At 39.6% G+C, this 16,131-nt stretch overlaps 2 protein-coding genes across 2 annotated transcripts in view; both read right to left on the bottom strand.

Annotated features, from left to right (window-relative positions):
• Positions 1 to 16,131, bottom strand: part of LOC145434596 (uncharacterized) — a 269,611-nt gene that overhangs the window by 9,277 nt on the left and 244,203 nt on the right. The window lies entirely within an intron of this gene.
• On the bottom strand, positions 86 to 14,906 carry LOC145434589 (uncharacterized). Its single transcript, XM_080311928.1, has 10 exons — positions 14,143 to 14,906; positions 13,428 to 13,611; positions 11,414 to 11,540; positions 8,169 to 8,360; positions 7,434 to 7,618; positions 6,590 to 6,826; positions 6,432 to 6,532; positions 5,822 to 6,044; positions 1,787 to 1,930; positions 86 to 1,598 (listed from the first exon to the last, which is right to left on the bottom strand). Exons 1-10 carry the CDS (start codon positions 14,607 to 14,609, stop codon positions 1,227 to 1,229), a joined length of 2,232 nt encoding a protein of 743 aa, XP_080168054.1. The 5' UTR covers positions 14,610 to 14,906; the 3' UTR covers positions 86 to 1,226.

The following is a 16,131-nucleotide window of genomic DNA, read 5'->3' as shown; positions in this document are numbered from 1 at the left end:
TGCGGGATTCTGGTAGAGAACAAGCGGGAATCTATCTGCGACCCTAGGTCTGCGAGACGATGGTGTATTAACGAAACAGTTGCTAATTCCACTTTTTTTATTATAAAACATAGATAATTACGAAATTATAATAAAATCGCCCATATCTTTCTCCGATACAGACAATGTATATAGAGAAATGTATTTTATTGGTAAGTCTTCAAGTCAATTGGGTTCTGAAATTTCAATTCCACCATTGGAATAGCGTAACTCATAAATTAACTTTCCAGCGAGAGGTATTAGCTCCAAGTATTGAACGGATTTTCATCGGTGCTTACAAAATATATATTTAAAAGTACATATTTACATAATGTGCGAAACTATATTTGTATATCAGGAGACGGGAATCAACGGCTCGCCAGTCACACATGGCTCTCCGAGAAATCGAAGTTGACAATACTCAAGTAGTACGATAAAACAAGAATCAAATTCCATTGTAATAACTTAACGGTCGAAGTAACCTCGGGAGACAGGTCACAGTAAACAGGTGTGGTGACAGACTAGCGTCTTCACACTTAATAATGGCACTAGAGTCGAGCATTTCTGCCAACAAAAACAGTAAGAGTTTATCAGAAATTGTGCACTAATGGGACCATAGCCATCGACGATATAAGACTGTAAATTGAACAGATTTTGACGGGCTCAATTATAAGGCGAATTTGTGAAATAAAGTATAAGTATTATTTTATGTTAACTCACAGATGTCATAGTGATTTACTTTCCACCCTTTTAATGTCGGTGAGGATAATGTGTTGAAACAAACGCTATAGCTTCTCCGAGACACGCATTCCAAATGCATGCTGATACTAATTGATAAGAATAATCAGAAGTTTGGATATCCCGATTAACCCGTCAGTCAAAGCACGAATCACTAATGAGATCACCGTTACGGGAGAGTATTACGGATCGAATTTGTAACTGTTGTGTAATTAGTGGTAGGTCAGAGGGTGACGGCAACTAGTGATCGCACTGCGACCTCAGCAAGTCAGAATACATGGATTGGTTGGTGCGGGTGTCAAACTTAGCATCAGTTTTTGACACGTGAAATACGGCCCGATGACGCCAGTAATCTTCAACTGTGACGTCACAGGTGATTGATACTGTTATATGACACACTGGAAATACAATAGAAGATGTAGGTTTCCGATTCATGGGGTAGATTTCAACGGACACGGAATAACCATCGATCACGCAATGCCCTTTTTCGATATAACATCCACGGCGTTTTCTGTCCGGCAAAATAAAGACTTGAAGACAAACTTTTTCTTCTTGCTCTTCTTCAACAACGCATTGTCATTGCCCTCGATCTTATCTGTTGTTTTGTCCCTCTTTTTCGCAGTGGGCGAGTCGCCGTTAGGTGGAAACAATGAGTTCAATATTTGCTCTTCCGTTAGGACTCTGATTTCCTTGCGCACTTGGAAGATTAATCGCATTCTCGTCTCCATCTTTCTCCCCCTAAGCAATGTCTGCGCTTCGGAAGGCAGCAGAAACCAGCGCAGGTCTTTAGCGGTTGTTGTGTCGAATTTCTTCGCTTGATTCGGCAATTCCTTGCCAATTATCTGAAAGAAATAGTATAGTAGCTGTTATATGTTGCTCGTTAGCAATGGTAAGGAAATGAATGACTGTATATTTTATTTTAAATGTGATTATATCCATATATTGTTACATCGCGAACACGAGTATTCTAATTATCGCTTTCGTCCGCATCAACCCCAAAATTCGATATCCCTCAGACTCTATTCCTTACCGTTGTTGCATTGAAAAATATCCGTTCCGCCTTCTTCAAGCACTCAATCTTTGAACAAGGGAGTTGCGTTGTCTGATTGTCACTTCGCAATCGCAATCCATCGTAATGAAAGCTGACATCAGTCAGGCTAATCCCTTCGAAACTCTAGATAAAAACGTACTTTTGATGATCTCAGTTCTTGATGTATAGCTAGAAACTGACATACAAATTCGTGTTCTCGAATCCGAATCAAGTATTTGTTAAAAGGATTCGATTCATGTGATACGATGTATCGTCATAAGTGCATATGAATGCTTCGACTCACTGACTGTAGAGCTACAGGCCCTATGGACTAAAAAAGTTGACTATGCTCCTAAACGTTACTAAGGTACGCTATTGCATCGAGTAACCCCTCAAACCTCATCCTCGACTCTAGCTATGTGACAGGCGTTATGAAAACACAACATGATATATTGCAATATTCATCAGGTTATTGAGTAAGTTAGCGTGGGCGCTAACTTCTCTCGCTTCGTGTAGCTCAATGGTTCGTAACCTTGCCTTTTTGAAGGGGCGGGAACGCTCAGGGGGCGATATGGGGGGGAGCTGGGCACAGGGGGCGATAACGGGGGCACTGAAGAAAAATGGCTTCGCTTTGGATGATGTGGAAGCAGGACATATTCTTAATGAGTATTCAGAACAAATTAACATTTTACAAAATATGTCAAATCCCGAAATTTTGGTCGCGCTACGCGACGATGTTTGCTACATATATTTACATAAATGTAGTGGTTTATTATAATTCATATGAAACGAATTGCGCGTACTTTTAGATCGCCAAATTCCCGTTATTTAAAAAACTGCCGTCACACTTGCTAGGGTTATTTTCAAGAAAATGTTTCGAATTAGGTAATACATCCCGCAGCGCACAGCGTGTAAAAATCGAAGAGGGAGGCCCTGTATGTCACTCTTGATTGAGAGTGAGAGCCCCTTGTACATAAAATAAGTTTTGAAGTTTTGTGCACGAAATGAATAACTTTATATACATATATTTGAGAGCTACAAAATTAAATCGTCAGAATATTTCTTCATCGCATCATAAAGGATGATACTATTTCGTGTTGTGGTTCACAACCTCACTCTCACATGAACGTTATGTAATATGAGTTGCTTCGTTTGGAATACATTCGTGTTAAAATTAATAGCTGGGCACCGTACTAAATTCAATGTGAGCAGATATATGCATCCAATTCTCACTTGACTTACTTATAGTTATACAAAGCAATAAGACAAAATCCAATACCATTAATTTCCCCGTATTGCCAATCGGCGATGTGAAATCTGGAGGGTTCGAACCACAGGGTATGATACCGTACCCGATTGTTGCTGATATAGCAACCTTGATTTGACCCTGAATATACCACACACAATTATTATACGGTTTATCATAGTCGAATGGTCCTCGAGCGCGATTAAAGCGCGAAATATTTCCAATACCAAAGTTCCAAAAAGACCGACTGAACTTTGAGCTCTTACCCAGATCGAAACTGCTGCTACCCAAACCACCAATAGGTTAGCTCGAAGGGTGCCCAAAATCATATCGGTGAATGAACATAAATTAAACATCATGTTTTTACGACTCCCCCATGGAAGAATACGCATGATTATGAATAGAAATAGGCATTTCGGCGTCGGCCATTACCACACCACGTGCAAGAAGACGTATGAACTTCCGGGGAATATGGGACTCCGAGAAGGGTGTCAAAAAGATCGTCAACGAGAAGACCTTAGCCCAAGAGACTCTTATGTTAATCGTAAACTTCGATGTAGACAAGTCTAATTGTCCATGGTGCTTAAATCGCTCGTGCCGAATTATCATGTCGTCTCAATCTGCACCCCACAGGACAAATAACATCCATCCAAGAAAATTATTTGCCAGTGACGAAATACCAATTTTGTATCGTCTGCTTACTTTAGTTTAATACGTTCATGCGTTTCAATAACTTTTGACTATATAGCGGACAAGAGGTAACAAAATAACATGTAACGATTTAATTGTACCAACGGGCATGCCCGAATATGTTCAATTATAATTATTAATTATTAATTACCTGGCCTTCATTTTCCAATACAACAGCTCACTCAGCGCTACTGGTAAATCTGATGACGTGAGCTGAGAGGACAAAAAGTTCATAGTGACATCTATATGCAAGTACAACCTATTTCATTCATGCATTATAGAAAACTTTGGCTCCTAGGGCGACCATGCCACATAAACTTTGCTGACCATCGAAATCACGCGGCGGGGTTCTTGGGCGCCAAGCCCTCCTGAGTTTGGTTTATCACGCTATGGGTGCCCAAGACAATCGTTTTTAGGGGGGCTGACGAAGTGCTGTTACGGCCCCCCTCGCACCCATTGTCCTTACAATATTGGGTGGGGGGCGATGGCGCACGATAATTTTAGAAAGGGGGCGCTGGAGGAAAAAAAGGTTAAGAACCACTGGGTAACTGGTTCAAAATTTAACCACACAGCTGTTCCTCAGCTAACGCTCGAATGTCAGCAGTACGGCAAATGGCAAATTGATGTAGCAAGTCAAAAGGCAGTTGAGTAATAGTACATTTTGATCGAGCAATCACATCTCTTACAGGTAATCGAAGGTGGCTAATTTGGATATTGTAAGATTTATCTTCGCGATGAACGCCACACGACTAACAACACAACAAATATGTACGATCTTTCAAATAATATTTACTGTCAGTAACAATTTCAAGCGGCTTTTATCAAAATTTCAATAGAGGATGTTAACTTAACACAAAATTAATATATACTTTAGGTAATTTAAAATGTTTAAAGTAATAATCTTTGCCTTAAAGCGATTAAATTTAAAGTGGCGGTTTTTTTAAATAATTTTTAATTTAGTAAGCGGAGCATGTAGGCTAGGGTTACCATATTTCTGCACCACAAATTCCGGACACTCTTTAGCGCCCACTAGTGGATTTCAAAATTAGGTATGACGTCACACTAGCAAAGCTTTGCTCATGAACCAGAGGAGGCCGCGATCCGGTTCAGGAGTATGTGGCTGTGTGTTGTGTAACCGGGACCGAAAGCACATGTTTTCAGTCACTTCCCGCCCAAATAAACAATGATTTTGATCCCACACTATAGGGTAATCGATTCAACTTCTGGGAAGAGGGGTCGATTGCTATATGAATCAAGTTTCTATATGCATCTGGTCGTTAAATTATTTGAATGAATTCTGTCAATGATATTGGTTGTTCTATATATTACTATTTAAATACTGAGGTTGATGAGTTCGAAAATACAGCGAGCGTAATTGCCCATCGTTAAGTCATATTCATGTCCTACCGATAAGTTTGGTTATCAGCCTTATGCCGGTGCGAGCCACGAATATTTATAAACACCCCATATCCAGTTGTTCGACTCCATCTCCAATTCGAAAATGTTCCGTGGCCCAGATCAAAATTTGACGGGCTGATTACTAAAAGAAGTCAGCGCCTTTGCCAAGACTTACTCACGGGCTATTTTGGAAGCTGATTACATTCAACATATTCGCTCCAGAATAAAGGCAACCCCCCCCCCACCGTTTGGAACCACTATCTTTGAATAAAGCATTTAAATGGCCTTTACGATATCTAGGAATATACCGTTCTCCTATTCCAGTGAATGAAGGTTGTCTTTATTTCTATTTTATTGCAGTTTTTGCAAGGATGGTAGTCTCCATATTAAAATCAATAAATGTGATTGCAAATCGCGCTCAGCGCTAAAAAAATATCATGCCTTAGCATAAATATTCTCAAAAAAATATTGTTTTTTATGCTGATTTACGAAAAATTATGATCCTACGTGAAGTTTTCAAAATTCCGGACATTTGACATATTTTAGAAATTCCTCCCGGACGCTGGCTTGAACAGTGAAATTCCGGACATGTGCGGGAAATTCCGGACGTATGGCAACCCTAATGAAGGCCTACTCATAACCAAGTAAATTACTCTTAAAAGGTGGTACTTCCTCATCGAGCACATCTAAATACCAATTACCTGATAATGGTCCACGTGTTTCCACTGGCCTGACGTGGGAATATACTCATATTTGGGAAGCAGCGTCCAGCCGTTTTTCGCGACCATTCCCACAGCGCTAATGATGAAGTCCGCTGCTTCGTCGGAGATGAAGTAAGGGAAATTCAGTCGGGTGAATCCGGGGCGCGTGATTTCGTATTCCGTTCTCTCTGATTCGCCGGCCTTGCGCGTTTTAGCTCTCTCGCTGCGCATTGTCGACGAAAATACTTCATTATTTTATTAATTAAATTTTGAAAGACGTCGAAACTTTGAAAAAATACCGCGATTTCACCGACATTACTATTCAAGATGCTGCAAAACGACAGTGGCGACTCAAGCAATAGCATTGCAGTGATCTGTGACCATACAGTATCTCATATATAATATATAATATCTTGGTCGGAGACAGTAAGCTAAGAATTTTACAGATTCTACATGTAAAGTTTTTTCAAGCCTATGTCATATAAACTAAATGTAAATTCGTAAATCTGGCAAATTTACAAAATCAGCTTTTTCATGCAAATCAAAATCCAGTGAGATAGCTTCACCAACGAATACTTAAACGTACAATCTGTAATCTATAACTACTTACGGAGCTTCGAGCAGCACTTTTCCGAATCGATTTTCTGCGTCTCGATCGATTCCAAGTAAATGCTGTGCGTATACTCCCGCGCATGCGCAACCTCCTCTTGACTGGAAGTAGAAATATACTGTAAATGCTTGTAACGGCATAGGAGTGATTCCGCATACTTGAATGCCAAATAGATCATTGAGCAGCGTGGTAACGAAGTTGTGGTGCAGGTAGAGTCCGCTCTGTGGGTGTCGGATAAGAAAGGAAAACACTGCGAGTTTCTCCTCGTTTGTTTTCGTCTTTTTATGAGTTTTCAGTTCTCCCAGTATCTCAAGTTCCGGTATATCTCTCCAGATTTTCATTGCTTTGTGGTACAGTGCCGTTTCACGGGACATAATCTCGTCACAGCCGACTGCCTGGATAAAATGAAGCACACGGTGACATTGCTACAGTGATTGTGGAGGATTTACGGATGGGTCACAAACATCATTTACAATTCAGCATAATTCGCCGAAACAGGGCGTTATTTTGGGAGCAATGAAACCATTTATTATTTGTTGGAGGTAACTTATATCGGCTGTTTATCCAATCCGCATAAGCCGTGACTTACAAAGGTCTAGATTCTAGATCCTGAAACAGAGGTTCTTGTACTGTCGTCCACGGATAGATTAGCGATCAGCGGGGTCCAAGAAATGCATTATCAAGAAACTACAAAACCAGATTGTCCACTGTGACTATACCATGACTATTTATTTCTTAGCATATTTAAGGCATTGAATATCCTAAATCGAAACTGGTCCACATAGAGAAGACCTTTTTTATTCATCGACTTCTGATATTCTGAGGGTACGCAACCGCCCATAAACTTGAAGGATCCCGCAATCAAATCAGTTCAGTAACCTCTGTTTTAAAACGAGAGTACGCGGTGCCACAAGTCGGCAGCCATCGATACCAACATAGATTTGATGTAATACCACAATAAGAGTTGAAAAACATCGAATACTATGAAAATCACATCCATACCATTTTTAACTTGAATGCCAGTCCCGCTCGTATCGATCCGATTATGGCCGGCGTACCCCCCTCTTCGCGCGTTTCAATGTCCTTGAGATACTTATGATCATTTTCGGACACGAAGAGTACCGTGCCTCCTCCCATACACGAGGGAACTTTGTTTTGAAACAGGTGCTTTGATGCGATTAAGAGACCTGTTGTCACGTATTACGTTGAGTGTTACTGGTCTGGTGTCTTGCGTAAGTACACCTAGAGATATCAGACTCGCACCACCAGATAGTTCTAGTTGTCTAGTTAGGATACTTAAAGCAAACTGTTGGTAATCTAATACGAATCGAATTTGTGGAATGTTGCTATGCTCTAATTATAATTGGAATCGAATTTATGAAATGTGTCAATGCTCTAATTTTAATTCTAAACTTATTTTGTTTTTCCTGAAAACGCCACAGGAGAACTGCATAGTGCAAAAGAAACCAAGCTCGGTTTGCCAACATTTGCCATTGTCATCCTTATGAAAATGAAGTCACACTTGATTTGGACTGAACTTCACTTTGGTTGTATTTTTTTCTTAACAATTCAGTAATTATGATTGTAATCTAATTTAAAAAAGGAACTTTACAGATATAATCCTATTATAGTTTAATTTCGACAAAACTATGCATTTATAATTATTATTCTAATTTATTTCGAAAAAACAAACGTTTTCTGTCCAACCATGATAGGTATATCGGGTAGGCTACTTGCCTGGGGCGTCAGGACTGCCGACGAATTTGTGCATCGACAAAAATATGGCATCTTTTGAGCTGTCGTATCCGTCGTAAGGTTCTGGATGCATGTCGATGTCCAGGTAGGGCCCTCCGGTTGCGTAATCCCAAAGGGACACGGCGCCGTATTTATGAAGAAGCGCCGCGATTTTTCGGGTGTTGGTAGTGATACCTGTAAACATGTAGGCGTATTCAGGATGAAAGTTAGATAAAAGTGGAATATAGACTGAGGGGGGTCTTGGTAAAACTTATGTGCCTTTTGCCTTCCCTGGTTGTGGTAATGCCGGTACCCGTAAATCGGAAACGTCTTTAATAGTGTATAGCCGGAAGCAACATAAACAGTAATAATCGGTTCGAATCGATTTTTCGAATCCACACATGAGGTGTGTCACAATCATAGAATTTGTTTCGCAATGTGTACAGAAAAGAAAGATCCTCTATTCGTCTAGCAGAGGGGCTTTTAAATTTTGTTTTATCGCGGACGACTAACTTTTAGAAATAATTCCAAGGACCTCCTTCGTGAACTAATTCAGTAACATGTCGACTGCATCAACTGGTTTGTTTAGGTCAGGGGCGTCAAACTCAACTCGGGTCGCGGGCAGAATTCAAAAGTTTTGATCGCTCGCGGGCCGGACCTGTCAAATGACCCGAAATGTTACCTCCAAATCCATACCTTTGTTTTTCACAGGAATGCTTTATTGTCAACCACCATGCAAAATAGTATTATATATTACATCACGGATCAGATATGGGCCCTATTCTAGCAACACCATTATTCGCAAACAATGGCATTGAAAAAATGCGATGATTGGTCGATTGAATAGGCTACAGTCGTAAGCCACTGAAGCAGAGACTCTAATAACGTCGATATAAGTAGGAATATTTCAGTGTTCTCCTTGCTTCAATCGTGATGCGTCGTTGACCCTGCGTATTTGGGGTGAGGATTATAGGAAATTGTAAACGAGGGCGCTGGAATTTTGTTCATCATTTTTATATCACCAATTCACCATTCGATTTCTCTGGAGACCGGGGCTGAGGCCTTTTGGGTCAGAGTAATACAAGCAGCAGTGCGACCAGAGATATTTGAATTCTATTCTCCTAGTAGCTATTATATTCCCCTTGTATTTTACATGCAACGGTTTCGAATTTTCGTTTCCGCCTCTGTGAATACTTATGATATGGCCCATTTTTCCAGAAAACTCTGAACAGAGTTTGCACTTTTTTGCCTCCCCATAATGCAATGTCAATGCACCGCCTTGTTCCTGATGGTTACTTGAGTGAGAACTCAACACTGTCGATAGATGGTTACACAATATGGCCGATAAACATGTTCGACATTTACTTCAATTAAAAATGGGCTGCATAATACAATAATGTTTCAATTTACTCCGAACGACCTCTCGTGCCGGATGCGGCCCGCGGGCCGTACGTTTGATACCCCTGATTTAGGTAGTTAAAATGTTGCCGAAGCGCGTTCGGTGGCTGGATTCACGATTTGAATCGTACTGTAAAATAATCTCGAGTGTTATAAAATGAAATCGCGTCCAAATGCTGTAGGGCCCATAGTGTTGGCTAGGCAGGTTATTATCAGATCCCCCAGAAATATTCCACCAGTAAGCATTTTAATGGATACGCGAAACCAGTTGATTCCTACATATTCTATTATTTCACTAGAAGGTATCGAAACGAACGGACGATGTCAGTGACACAACACTCGCGAGCCGTTTTCTGCAGCATAAATCTTCCAAGCTTGACATGAGTCCAAAACCTCGGCGACGTATATGATGCTTTATCCGACAAATATTGCGTGTTCTTGTCACAACATGATGCCACACAATTGTATACATTACTCATTATCAGTAATCTGGTGATAACTATGAATTTAGGTATTAGACCGCAATAAATACCCTGTGCTAATCACTTCGTGTGTTCTATTGAAAGATTTGCTTCGTCATGACGGACCGTCCGAATTTATTTATAAATCTGCGTATGATATATGATTGACGATCATAAAATGAATACGCGGTGATACATGCCCAGAGCTAGTACTTGCAAAGCTGTTGAATAATGAGTGCGAATTGCTCAAAATCTCCATCGAAGAATAAACCTTATGTCGAATGGCGGTGAACTTGGCCTATACTCTGTTCAGTACATCTCGAGTTTGAGAAGCTTCCTTTAACACCGGCTTATAAATCAAAAACATTTAATTTCGATATTGGGTGGTTATATGCTACTATCGATAATGTGACTAAATTTTATTTACAATGAAATAAAAACACTGTAGGTTTCACTGGCCTTTCATGGATCCCTTGAAACAGGTCTACGGATCGCCAACGAGGTTTAAGCGCCTAGTTTAAGATAAGGTTCCCATATTTCTGTTGCACAAATACGGACACTCTTGAGCGCCCACTAGCGGATTTCAAAATGAGATATAAGCACATTGTCGATCAATATGACGTCACACCAGCAAATCTACTAGAGGTGGTCACGATCCGGTTCAGGAGTATGTGGTTGTGTGTTGTAAGTTGTAACCAGGGCCGAAGCTACATTTTTTCAGTCCCCTTTCGCCCAAATAAACACCGATCTTGTGCCCACCATAGGGTAATCGATGCAACTTCTGGGGGCTTACTATATGCATCTGGTTTCTGTATGCATCTGGTCGTTAAATAATTTGAATGAATTATACCAATAATATTGATTCTTCAATATATTACTATATCATTTTGAACCTCACTCCGCCCATATGATTAGAGTTATCGGTAGAACCACGATCTTTGAATAAAGCATCCAAACGGCCTAAACCGACTCTGTGAATACACCGTTGTCTTGTAATTGCGATTACAATTAGACTTATTTTTATTTATTTTTGATCGCAGTTTTGGCGAGGGTGGTAGGGTAGTCCCCATATTATAAAACCAATATATGTGGTAGGCTCCTACTAAATCGCGCGCAGCGCGAAGAAGTACCAAGTCCGGCCAAAAATAATATTGTTTATGTTGATTTACGAAAAAAAATATGAGTTTACTTCAGGCCTTCAAAATTTCGGACATTTAGGCATATTTTATAAATTCCTCCCGGACGCAGTTTTAACAGTGAAATTCCGGATATGTCCGGGAGATTCCGGACGTATGGCAACCCTAGTTTAAGAATCCCTGGTCCAGCACGATGAAACCATTTCTACAGTTTTCGGACAATGAATGGACATTAGGAATGGCGACCACGTACCTGTGATATTCGAGGCTGCCGAAAAGGTTCCGATCATCGGACGACCTGATTTTTGCCACGTTTTCAGCGCTATTTCCAGATGTCTCATATCCACCCTCCCGTCAGCATCTTCTCCAATATGTACCACCTTCGAGATAGAACAACTATACCAATATACAATAAGAAACACTACTGATGATATTGTTGCTCATCGACCGCTTTTGTAAAGGTATGCGGAGCATGGATCGACAACTATATAATTTTCAGGTAGTCAACAATATGAAAGAATTTAAAATATATACCTCTTTTCCAAATTATATATTAGAACTACTTGATTCGCAAAAGAAACACAACGAATATCTAGTTCGCTTCATATCAAATCTCATTTCTTAATTCTCATAAGCACGAAAATGACAAATGTCTGTACACTGAGACTGACTCGTATCACACTAAACAGCAGTTATACAACATTTTCAGGAAAAACAGAAAATAGATTGGAAATTTAAACAGAGCATGGGAACATTTCATAAATTAGATTAGGATTATATTACAGGAAATTCGTTTTGATATGTTTAATTAGAAAACGTCACTTATGCCATTGACCAAGTCTCATGCTAACAGACTAAAGCAGTTGGACTCTGTGCATGGATCTAGAAAAGTTTGCCAGGAGATGAGCTGCGCTATTGAATGTGGCGATAGCAATTGGATGGGAAATACGTCAGGATAGTGCAAGATGTAGGGGAGATGTGGTACCGATGGATCACTGGGACCGAAAATACTTGAAAAATTCTCCATGACAATTCCATGATTACACTCCGTGAATTTGTCTACAATTACATGCTGACAGAATCTTTCCTCACATGCAAAAAAATACGACCTGCGTGAGTTATGGGGTCTGTGACGAATGATTTACGTTTTAGGGGGTGTAAAGTAAATTAGGATCGACATTTTCATTTATCTATATCACCTTTCAGACTAACAAACCCGCCGTAATTTTTGATGTGAAGTATAGGGCTTGTATCAGGGTATATAATGGCACATATTTTTTGAATGAATACCATCCTCGAGTGGACTATTTTCAAGTAAATTTCAATATTTATGGGGTGGGGACCTATAGTACCATAGCCAAATCAAGCAAAATAGATGGACCAACTAATCACTCAACAGCAGAAACTCGCCTACATATATATATAAGCCATAAATCTTAGTTACCCGTGGTGTTTTATCGCTATTACGAGGTATTTGAAAGTCAAAATGTCGATTTGCGGATAATATGTATGTGGCATTAATTTTATAAGTTTGTGCGTAAATCAAAACATGATTTTATGCCAACATTTGAGTTGATATAATCTATTGTATTCTTGAAGGTCGCGACGAAACATTTTTCATTGGCTTGATGTAGCTTAGATTATAGTACACAATGAAACAAGTTAACAAATTTGAGTTTTTGAGCGTATGTCTCATAGGTCCCATGGTCGTGTGCATTTGGACCCACCGGGTGGGGACCGATGACACGTTCAAGCAACAAATTTTAAACTCTTATAAATATTTTTTGAAAAGGCGGATATTCATGTAAATGTCCACGTTAGGTAGAGCTTGCATCGAAGTGTTGAGAAAGCAAAAGATCTGCTATTCTCGGCTGAAGATTTGAGAGCTAGAGATCATTTTGCAATTTTTGATCCATCGGTACCACATCTCCCCTATATCGCGACGGTGGAAATTCGGCCATGTCCACCATCTAGAAGAGGAATGTGTGAGTAGCCCGAATAAAATGAAATAAATGGGTATATTTCTCATTTGCGACGGATATAAACAGACCAACATATAAGGTGGGGGAGGATAGTCTGTGGACTATAACTTTTATCAAAGTAATGTTAAGTGGTTGCAAAATCGAATATGTATGCCTATATAAGCTGGTGTGAAATATAGGTTATGGGGAACTTTGCAATCGATTCATAGCGCATCAATCAAGACATGAATTATTTGTAGCAGCAGCTATATATACATCTGTGCACGCATATTCTAATATACTGACATGCCCATTCATTTCTCTCCACGGTAACAGATTGGAATGGTGCTCGAAAGGACCGCAAAATATCACAGGCGGTTGCGTCAGCTCCAAAACCGATATCAGCTTATGGATTGCGCCGGTGACTCCGGATCCGGTAAAAATCAATATGTCCTCTTCGTCTGCTCTCACCGCATTGCGGATGATGTCTCTGTCATTAGGGATAGTATGGGTAACAATGAACCTTGAATACGAATGAATCTTGATTGTATTGCTTGTGCACAGTGATAAACAGGCTACAATTTAGGGGACTGCCACTGATCAATGTGAAGTCGTTTTTATGACAAACTGATTCCACCTTGGATCAGACCAGGGTCACTTTTTCCAAGCCACCGAGACTAAATAATATATATGTGTTTGAAGCAGAATTTAAGCCAGTGTTATTTTAAGTAAACTTAATGCAAATATATTGTATCCATTATTATGGCCCAAGTTAAGTTGATATTTCAGAGTTGGACCGAGGTATATCTTTCAAACATTAAAATAGAGTTTATAGACAGTCGTACGTTAACTTTGGATTCAGTTCAAGGGGTAGCCTAAGTCATGCACGCCTGGAAATTGAAATGGTACGCAGTTGAGAAAAGTTTGAAAACGCTTAGTTAGAAGATCGTGGAAACTCCATCTTGTGCGTCCGGAATTAGACCTGACGAAATTAGACCTCCCCTCACCCGCGCAAACTTACTTGGATTCACTCCGAAACGAGCTTGTCTGCGACCCGGTGACGTTCGAAAGTGTGTGAGTATTGGCATAGGTGGGAAGCACGCATTTCATCACGAACTGTTCGATCGAGTGCATGGCTTTCGCCGATGCCACGTAGTCGCAGTATACGATTTTTCTTTTTCCGAATGGCCCATCGAATGATGCGTCAGTTCCCACGATGTCTTTTTCGATAAAATCAAGTAGGGCGTCTTTACTGTCTGATGACAGATTGTCTCGCATTTCTCGAAAGATTCCGAAGATTTGAAACTTTTTTTCATCCTCCGACTTTTGTGATATCCGTGAAAATGCCGAACGCCAGGCAAATCCTTGCCACGACATTGTATTAGGGCTATACTGTGTAACGCTTCGTGATATTGCAGGTTGTATGCACCAATAATTTATTTCAACATATAGCATACACCGTATCACAAGTAAATCTTCAGAAGACATTATAAATTCATTTTGAAAACAGATTACACTGGTCAACGCATATTTTTAGGCGGGCAAAGTTATAGTAGAATTTGGGGTTACGAAGGCTACTGATTCCGAACATGACCTTAGTTGTTTCAAATTGGCTCTGCTTTTGCAGATAACCAAATAGGGGTTATTTTAACCAAAATCTCATATTTTCGCTCTATGGGCCGGATAAAAAAACGGCTCAGTCGTATTATATAGTTCAGAAATTCAATCTACTTGTAATTTTCACACACGGAAGACTGTTTTAAATAAAATTACAGAAGTCAGCAACATCATTATATTTAGGGCTATTAGATTTACCATAGTCGGAGACTTTCGCGGAAAGGACATACATAAATAAACTCCAGTCATAAGCATAAGTATCTACCTAAATACTCACATAACGTTGTCTCAATTCAATCAGTTTTATCTCAACCATCTACTGTTAATTCAAAATAATCAGTTGAAATAAATTTTTACCAATTTATCTTGATACAAAATTGTTTCCCATACGATTTTCGCTTGTAAGCAATTTAGTGCAGTCTCTCGGAAGGTTCAAGCAATATTCTGCCCGGTTATGTTCCTCTCATCTACCCTGATATCTTTCTTCTGGTGTTCTGGTTGAACCTTTTCTCTTGCTCTTCACTCGAATCAACAAAATGATCACGAAATATATCAAGATGACTGAACAGTGAACAGGGAGTTAACTTTGATGGTCATATTTGCTCTAAGTTTTCGTTATGCAGATATTAATTTTCGGACCCACTGTATGTAGCTATGGGTGCTTTGTGATCTTCCAAAAAGTTTTATTTAGTACATACTAGAAGTAATTCCATTCATTGATCTCCTTTCATAATATGAAATTGGAATCTTTCATCCGTATTCAAATCTGAGGTCCATCAAACATATCAGCTTTATTAGGAAAACTAGGTATACCCACTTTGTTTTCGCACAGCAGAAAATTGTACATTTACAAGTTGAAAGAGATGATATGCACATGAGTATTGTGGTTAAGCTTTTCAAGGACTAATTTGACATCTTAATAACCCTCTTTCATCTTGGTAAAATGAACACTTGATAAAGGAGAAAATATATTTTCGTTGGGCAAAAGTGTAATTTTGAAGTTTGACAAACTTCTTTTTTGACAAACCAAGATCTCGCATCGGGTCATGTTAACATTGATTGAGTAAATGAGGACAACATCAGGGTTCTTTATAGGACATTATCTATTTATGCGCAGTACAAAAGTGGAAAAAGCTTCGATTTACTTCCTACCTAGTGAAATATTTGAGTTCTCTTCGGTAATTTGGGCTTTTCTATGGGTATAGGCTACGTATTTTTTAAACTAGAGTCAACCTGGCAAAACTAATGTGATTGATAACCCTAGAATCGACTCCTAGATGATCTGCCAAATTTTTTATTTTTATTTTGTTGACCAGTGTTATAGGAGCATGCAACGTAACCGTCATTCAAGTGGCACGCAGTGACTGTATGTACTGTACATGTGTTTAAAGTT

The sequence above is a fragment of the Botryllus schlosseri genome, chromosome 2 (assembly GCF_051294905.1).
Source record: "Botryllus schlosseri isolate E-star chromosome 2, Bs_hap1, whole genome shotgun sequence".
NCBI classification, from domain to species: domain Eukaryota; kingdom Metazoa; phylum Chordata; class Ascidiacea; order Stolidobranchia; family Styelidae; genus Botryllus; species Botryllus schlosseri.
This window is presented reverse-complemented; position numbering and strand designations above follow the sequence as displayed.

Bases quoted from the DNA above. Each gene is read 5' to 3' on its own strand.
- LOC145434589 (XM_080311928.1), bottom strand. From the start codon at position 14,609: ATGTCTTCTGAAGATTTACTTGTGATACGGTGTATGCTATATGTTGAA. The intron at 13,612-14,142 runs GTAAGTTTGCGC...CCCTAATGACAG, and splicing joins TCGTTTCGGAGTGAATCCAA to AGACATCATCCGCAATGCGG. The intron at 7,619-8,168 runs GCAAGTAGCCTA...ACGTGACAACAG, and splicing joins CGGCAGTCCTGACGCCCCAG to GTCTCTTAATCGCATCAAAG.